We start from the raw sequence: 7,792 nt of genomic DNA, 5'->3' as shown, positions 1-7,792 counted from the left end.
ATTCCCCGCGCCGAAGCTGCTCAGCCGCCGCCAGCAGCTGCCCAGCTTCGAGGCCTCCGGCGGGCAGTCTGCCTGACCGGCAGCATGCAGCCGTCTAGCCGGAGCCCGATACTGACCGCCGGCGTACCAGCGCTCGGGCCGCCGGCGTACCAGCGCTCGGGCCGCACGGCCGCCGGCGTCGTGACGGCTGTGGCATCTGCTACGTGGCTGCGGCCGGCCGTCACACTGTCAACAGCCATTGCGACGAAAGCGACGCGTCAGCAGTCAGCTGTCCGGGCTGACCGCTCCGGCCGCTGCCGAGAACGTAGTCCGCGCCAGGGGCGCCGCCGCCGTCGCCTAACCGCTCGGCTCTTTTGTGCGCTGAACAGCGGCGGCCACTCCGGCGGCGGTCGGCTTCTGAATGACGCGGCGAGCCGACTCCGCGGGGCGACAACGGCGCTGAAGGCACGCTCATGGTCAGCCCGTCATCCCCGGCGGCGGCGGCCATTGTGCGGGCACCGCCGCCGGGGATGGCGGGCTGGATGCCAGGAACGGCGACCGGTCACCGTGTCAGCTGAGGTGCCGTCGGCCGGCGCCGGCGGTCCCGAGCAGCCCGCCCGCCCGGGCCGGCTGGAGCACACTCAGGCGTCACGCGAGAGCGCGCGGCGCTCACGCTTCCTCCTCCGGGCGTGCTCAGCCGGCGGCGCTGAGTTGATCGCGCGCGGTCCGGCCCGTCGCCGACGGGCGGGGGCGTGTCCAGGTCGCTCGCGGCGCCGCCGCGTCGGCCGGCCCGTTCGGCGACTGTGTGGACGCCGGGCCGCGTACTGACCGCGCCTGCAGAACGGCCAGCCGCCGATCGAAGCCGATACCCGGCGACCGGCGCCGCCGCCGCCGCTGAGTTACGGCCGCACGTGTTGAGCGCGCCAGCCGTCCGGGGCCAGCCGAGAGGCGCCACAGGGTCGGCAGAGCCGGGCAGGGCCGGCCGGGCGCGCCCCATCAGCGCCTAACAAGGGCGTGCCGCCACACTCTGGTGTCAGCCGCCGATGACCCCTCCCCCACCCGGCTCTCAGCTCCAGCCACAGCTCTGATCAGCTGCTGCCTCCCGGCTTCAGTATCGGCTGTCCCCCCCCCCTCCCCCCTCGGCCACTGTTGGACAGATCGATCCCGGCGGCGCCGACCGCCGGCTGCTCGCCGTCCGGAGCAACAAGTCCCCCCCGCCGCGCCGCCAGCCCGCCCCGGCCACCGAGTACACCTGGCGGACGGCCCGAGACGGCCGCTGGCCGGCAGCACGTGCGATGGCCGCGCCGAGAAGCCAGGGCACGGAGCGCCGACGTTCAGATTCCGTTCCGCGGAGGAGTTCTGGAGAGTCGGTGGCGGTAACACAACAATAAAAAACACGGCTCGAGGCGTAAGCTACGATCCCAGAAACACATTCATTCAAGGGTCCGGACTACATCTTTTCAGAAAAAGTGCAGCCTCAGCGCCCAGGCCTGGCGACGCCGCCACCGGCCGCGCGTACGCGTAAGAGCCCGCTGCTCATCAGATGCGCTCCTCATCGGACTTGCTGCCGCCGACACCGGGCTTCCCCATCAGCCGGTCGCCGCGGCATCCAGTCATTGGCCGTCGCCCGGTAATATCCGTAATATGCCGGGCGGCTTCGGGCCAGGCGTTGGCGGCGGTCCCGCGACGCCGCTGACCACGTCGGCCGACGGGGCGCCACGCAGCCGGACAGCCGCCGCCGCCGCCGCCAAGGTCCGGTCAAGGTCAACCACGCGCCCGGAATAGCGGCATGCGACGCGCAGTTCCGCCGATCCGAAATACGGGGCGCGACGGCGCTGGCGGCGCTCCAACATGCCAGCGCCCGCGGCGACGACGGCGACGGCGGCGGCCCCGGGGGTACCCCGCCCGAGGCGGCCCGGCCCGCCTGGTCCGCGCCGCCGGCTCCGTCCGCGCGCACGCAGCGACGGCGTCTGCCAGGCCAGTCAGGCTTTACGGGGGTGCCCATCACTCGTCCGCCGTCCCGAGGCGGACCGACGCTGCTCAGCGGCCGTCTACACCCGCCGCAGCCGGCGAGCCGCGCCTGAGCGGCGCCTCCTCGGCGCCGGCGGACGCCGCCATTACCGTGCAGCGACGCGACGAAGTCGCCGGTGAAGCCGGCCGGCACCACCGACTCGGGCAGGTCCCGCAGGAACATCTTCAGGCAGCCAGCGGCAGCGGCCACGTCCTGCGGACAGACGGCAAGCGGCGTCAGACGGGCCAGCACTGCACGGCGGCAGCGGCGCCGCACGTTCACGCCCGCTGTATGTACAGGGAGCTGCTGCCTGTGCAAACACGGGTCAGCGGGAGCAGCTGGTGATGGCGTCGAGAGGCGACACTGGCGTCAGCTGGGAGGACACAGCGCTTTCAATCGCACGGATCCACCGGATGATCAGATCACAAGCAAACACATCCATCTCAACAGGGAATAGGCGCGTCTCATTCGTCCTCACGGGCACGGAATCACCTCGGTCCGCTTACACGGCGCTCCACAGACGCCTCTCAGCGGCCGCTCCCCCTCAACACCCGAGATACGGTGGCGCCGCGGCGGCGGGCCGGCGGTTACCAGGACCCCCTTCTGTCCCGGGCCAGACACGCACGCATCGGATACACCTCCCCGTTCACATCCAATCAGCGCCACAATCCGTCAGGCCGGGTCGCCGGCTCCGTCGCCGGGCACGCTCCAGCCGGTCCGGCCGCTCCCCGGACCGGATCACGGATCTGATCCGGACACCGAGTCTGATCCGGATCCGATGTCATATCCCCCACCGGCGCTGCTCGGGCGTGACGTCATGCTCCACCGGCGTGACGTCACATGAGAGCCCGGCCTTGTTCGCCAGGTGTCAGGGTCGGACAGGCGGCCCCGAGGTGCCCGGTGCCCGGCGCCGGAGACCGCGGCAGAACGGCGGCGGCCGGTCAGCATGGGCTCTGACGGAGCCGGGAGTTCACGGACGGAGACGAGAATGTGCCGACGAGCCCGGAATGCTCGGAGGCGAGAGCATGTTGACAGCATGAGAGATGAGAGAGAGGACATGTCATGAGAGAGCATGTCATGCATGAGAGCATGTGCATCTTCACACGAGTTTGGGCGTAATCGCAAGGTTCTGGTGCTGGTCCTGACCGACAGGGGTCTGAACGTGTACAGACAAGCGGGCCAAGGTTCTCAGGCAGCCGCTCATAGGTGTACGGGCCAGGAAATGGTCAGACAGAGACGGAGACTCAAGCGGACTGGGGAGTGCTCAGACGTGGAAAGGATACGACAGAACTGAAAATGTTCACACAGATTAAACAATGGTTGCAAAACACCTCCACAGGCCGAGGGAAGGGGGCTATCTAGGGGCCGATGACGATCCCTTATAGCTGAGTAGCTGGGAGTTACCAGTTACCAGGTGTTACCAGGAGGAGTTACTAGAGTTACCGGGGGCTCCAACGGCGCTCCGGCAGCCGGCAGTGGGCCCCGCTGCCGGGCCACAGCGGGGTCCGGCTCCGGCAGCTGGCAGTGGGCCCCGCTGTCGGGCCACAGCGGGGTCCGGCTCCGGCAGCCGGCAGTGGGCCCCGCTGCCGGGCCACAGCGGGGTCCGGCTCCGGCAGCTGGCAGTGGGCCCCGCTGCCGAGCCACAGCGGGGTCCGGCTCCGGCAGCTGGCAGTGGGCCCCGCTGTCGGGCCACAGCGGGGTCCGGCTCCGGCGGCCGACAGCGGGCCCCGCTGTCGGCCGCTCGGTGGCCGCGCCCGCCCGCCGGAGCCGGACCGCCGGCCCGTCAGACCGCCGTATTGATTCGGTCGTGACCGGGCTCGGCTCGGCCAGACTGGCCGCCGGCGGGCGCACCTGGCCGTGCAGGCCTCGACCGGCGCCGGCGCCGCGCACCAGCCTGACGCCTTCGAGCTCGGGCGGGCGGGGGGGGGGGGAGGGAGGGGGCGGTCACGTGCGGAAAGGCGGTGCAGAAGACTAGGCTTCCTCCCGCTGGCGCAACGCCAGACGGCGAGGAGCCGATTGTCGATATTGCGTCAGAAACGGCGGCCGGGCGTATCCTGGTACGTGCCTCCACTCGGTGGGTGTCTCCCACGCTGCCGTCAACAGTACCGCACGCCGAGAGCCGGCCGCGTCAGGAGCTGATGCCGGTCGGAACCGCAGGCCGGTGTCTCGCGCCACTCCAGGTCGGCGCCTGACCTCACTCCCTCTCCTCTACTCCGACGTACACCTGACCCGATGGCCGTACCTGGCGCCACTTCCGACGGGCACGGTACACGGTGTTGCGCCGTAGGCCAGGAGCTCGCTCACCTTGTACCGCTCCAGGTTGCAGTCGCCGTACATGTCGAAGTCGGCGCGCATCTTAGCGATCGAGCGCTGGTTGCCTGGCGTCCGGAAGAGGCCCTCCGTCTGCATCCCTGCGGCCGGCACATCCGAGGTCAACAGACGCCGCGCCGCGCAGTGCCGGCGGGTGGCACCGGCCAGCACGCTGTCCGCATGGCTGGGGCCTCCAGACGGGACCGCGTGGGCGGCAGCCGCGCCGCGGCAGAGCGGATGTCTCGCAGGCGAGCGTAACGTCCGTGGGCCACGCGAGCCCAACACAAACAGACTGAACGGGCGTCTTGGTCGCAGACCTACGTCGATGTGACAGTGGTACACGCATCAAACACGACACACCCGTGACACGCGACACAAGACAAAACACGCAGATCCACGGCCGGCGGCCGCGGCGTTCGCGTGTCCGACCGGGGCCGTCACGGGGAGCGGGCGGCGGCCACGCCGATCAAAGACCGGGCATCAAGATGAAACACGTGGCTGGTTCATGCGGCGGGTACCTTTATCCCACCCGATTCGCAGCCGAGCCGGAGGAAACGCCCGCGATCCTGCCAGCCACACGTGTCATTGAAGCGCTCGGCCGGACGTGGCCAATTCGGGACCGGCCGCGCTCCTCCTCCCTCTCCCCCCCCCCCCCTCCCCCGCCTCGGCACCGGGCCCCGCTCTTGGGACCGGCCGCGCTCCTCCTCCCTCTTCCCCCCCCCCCCCTCCCCCGCCTCGGCACCGGGCCCCGCTCTGGGACCGGCCGCGCTCCTCCTCCCTCCCCTCCTCCCCCGCCTCGGCACCGGGCCCCGCTCTGGGACCGGCCGCGCTCCCCCGCCCGGTACCGGGTCCCGCTCTGGGACCGGCCGCGCTCCCCCGCCCGGTACCGGGTCCCGCTCTGGGACCGGACGCCCCACCCCCCAGCCCGGCGCTAGGCTACGTTCCCACAGACGGCAGCGGACGGCGGCAGGTCACCCTCCAGCCACGCCCGCGGCTAGCGTGGGCCGCGGTTTAGTATGCGCGCGTCATCGCAAACTTTCATGGGATCGCCGGTCGCGTCAGGAATAGCACACAGCGAACTGGTTTCGCGTATCATTATTCCATAGCAGCAACGGCCTGAAAACTGAAAACTCACCCTCCCATTGAGATGAGTTTCCAAGCCTAGCAGCACTGCTGCAAGCCGAATCAAAATCAATGCCAATCATGTTTTGCCGCAGTGCCATCGGCACTGGATGCATTGGCGGCCGAGCTTCGTCGATGAGGACTCCACAAGTTACCGCGTGGTGTGTACAATTACCGCACCGACAGAGACGATGCTCAGAGCCAGTGATTGGCGTCCAGCTCACAACGCTGCGCATTCGTTGCCCGGCCAGGTATCTAGCCAAGACAGCGCGACACCATTTTCCGGGGCTGCTCTTATGGACTTTGTTGGCTGTCACTAACTAGCACCACCTGCCTCCCACATACATTGATGCAGCATCCGTTCGGGGGCAGCACGCGCCGTTATGCTGCGCCGAGGAGAGAGGAGGGGCTGCACCAGGCCAGAGGTCACGGAGGTCACGAGATCCCGGGGCGGATGCGTCCGGGCTGGCTGGATGCCTCAGCCGCCGAGCCGCCTCCCAGCCGCGCCACAGGGCGGAGGGGTCGCCCCGGAGACAGACGGCCGGCGCGCTGACCGGGGCAGCCGTCCGGCCTCCGCCAGCAGCACCACTGTCAGCCGAGCCTAGCGGCGGGCGCCCCGGAGATAGACTGCCGGCGCGCTGACCGGGGCAGCCGCCCGGCCTCCGCCGGCAGCACCACTGCCAGCCGAGCCTGGCGGCGGGCGCCCCGGAGACAGACGGCCGGCGCGCTGGCCGGGGCAGCCGTCCGGCCTCCGCCAGCGGCACCACTGTCAGCCGAGCCTAGCGGCGGGCGCCCCGGAGATAGACTGCCGGCGCGCTGACCGGGGCAGCCGCCCGGCCTCCGCCAGCGGCACCACTGCCAGCCGAGCCTGGGAGCGGGCGCCCCGGAGATAGACTGCCGGCGCGCTGACGGGGCAGCGACCGACCTCCGCAAGCGGCACATGCCAGGAGCGGGAGCGGGCGCCCCGGAGACAGACGGCCGGCGCGCTGACGGGGGCAGCCGTCCGGCCTCCAGCAGCGGCACCACTGTCAGCCGAGCCTAGCGGCGGGCGCCCCGGAGATAGACTGCCGGCGCGCTGACCGGGGCAGCCGCCCGACCTCCGCCAGCGGCACCACTGCCAGCCGAGCCTGGGAGCGGGCGCCCCGGAGACAGACGGCCGGCGCGCTGACCGGGGCAGCCGCCCGACCTCCGCCAGCGGCACCACTGCCAGACGAGCCTGGCGGCGGGCGCGCGCGCCGGGCACATGCGGGACGCTAAGCACATGAGGCAGCTGGTACGTGGTGCCAGGGGCCGTGCGGGCATAGCATTACAGCACGTGCTCTGCTGCATCACCGCGGTGTCGTCGATGACGCGACGGGGTCTTCGGCCTCCAGCGTGTCGAACAGATGCCATGTCCGATGCCGAGATCAGCAGCTCGTGGGCGTGGTATGCTGATGTGGAGGAGTTATTGTGCTAGGCTTGTCACCATTACCATAGAATCACGAGGCGCATTTGTCTGCAGTGTGTAAGCAGCTTTGGAGTCCACATGGTCTGATGCATAAATGCATGGCATCCTGTTAAAGCCGATGGGCTGCTCTGCACTGCACTAATACGCGGTACGAAACGAGGTCGAAAGTAGCGGCCAGCTAGTAAGCAACAGGTCACAGGCACATTACTCCTCCGTTATTGTGTCACTTCGCAGTGTGGTGCTCGGCATCGAGCTTCGTCACGCAGCGTGTTCAGTGCCACCTGAACTTCGCTCTGCTAACCGCATTCGTTTGCCGGCTCTAAGGTCCTCAGCGGGCGCTCCCTCACACCTACCCTGTCAGCTCCGATGTCATGAAAGGAGCGGTCACCACCAAGGAGAGGTAAGCCAGCGGCGACACGACCCATGCTGAGACGGAGGAATAGCGAGCCGGGAGGCCCCCCCCCCCCCCCCCCCCCCCCACCGTGCCGGGCACGGTTTAAGTAGTTGTGCGGGTCAGTGAACACTAAAAGCCTCACAGCCCCATCAAAATCCACCTGAGGCGCACGCCGGCCACACAGCACTCGGCGGGCCCGGGGTCCAGCCCTGCCCGGAGGACGGGTGTCACTGCGGGCCGGCCGCGGCGCTACTGACCGTGTCTCTCGATGAAGTGGCAGAGCCGGGCGACGACGCGCGGCACGCCCGAGTGTCCAGCGATGACCAGCTGCTCCAGCGGCACACCGTAGGTCCGGCGGCCGCCGGACACCGGCACGCCCTCCCGACTGTAGCGGCCTGCCGCCCTGCCGACACAGCGGCGGTCAGAGACCACGTCCTCCCGACTGTAGCGGCCACCGCCCTGCCGACACAGCGGCGGTCAGAGACCACACCCTCCCGACTGTAGCGGCCGCCGCCCTGCCGACACAGCG

At 69.8% G+C, this 7,792-nt stretch overlaps 1 protein-coding gene across 1 annotated transcript in view; it reads right to left on the bottom strand.

Moving 5' to 3' along the window:
- The window catches only part of LOC119104234 (protein FAM13A), an 89,063-nt gene extending 81,401 nt beyond the window's left edge, over positions 1 to 7,662 (bottom strand). The window contains exons 1-3 of the mRNA XM_037227899.1: positions 7,521 to 7,662; positions 4,295 to 4,401; positions 2,101 to 2,203 (exon numbers count right to left, since the gene is read on the bottom strand). Of these exons, the coding sequence (XP_037083794.1) occupies positions 2,101 to 2,203; positions 4,295 to 4,399 (208 nt within the window). The 5' untranslated portion in view covers positions 4,400 to 4,401; positions 7,521 to 7,662. The remainder of the gene's footprint in view (positions 1 to 2,100; positions 2,204 to 4,294; positions 4,402 to 7,520) is intronic.
- Between the last annotated feature and the right edge of the window lie 130 nt (positions 7,663 to 7,792).

Source organism: Pollicipes pollicipes, unplaced genomic scaffold (genome assembly GCF_011947565.3).
Source record: "Pollicipes pollicipes isolate AB1234 unplaced genomic scaffold, Ppol_2.1 Scaffold_6052;HRSCAF=7182_pilon_pilon_pilon, whole genome shotgun sequence".
In the NCBI taxonomy this organism is placed as follows: Eukaryota; Metazoa; Arthropoda; class Thecostraca; order Pollicipedomorpha; family Pollicipedidae; genus Pollicipes; species Pollicipes pollicipes.
Note: the sequence above shows the minus strand (reverse complement) of the source record. Positions and strands in the feature narration are given on the sequence as shown.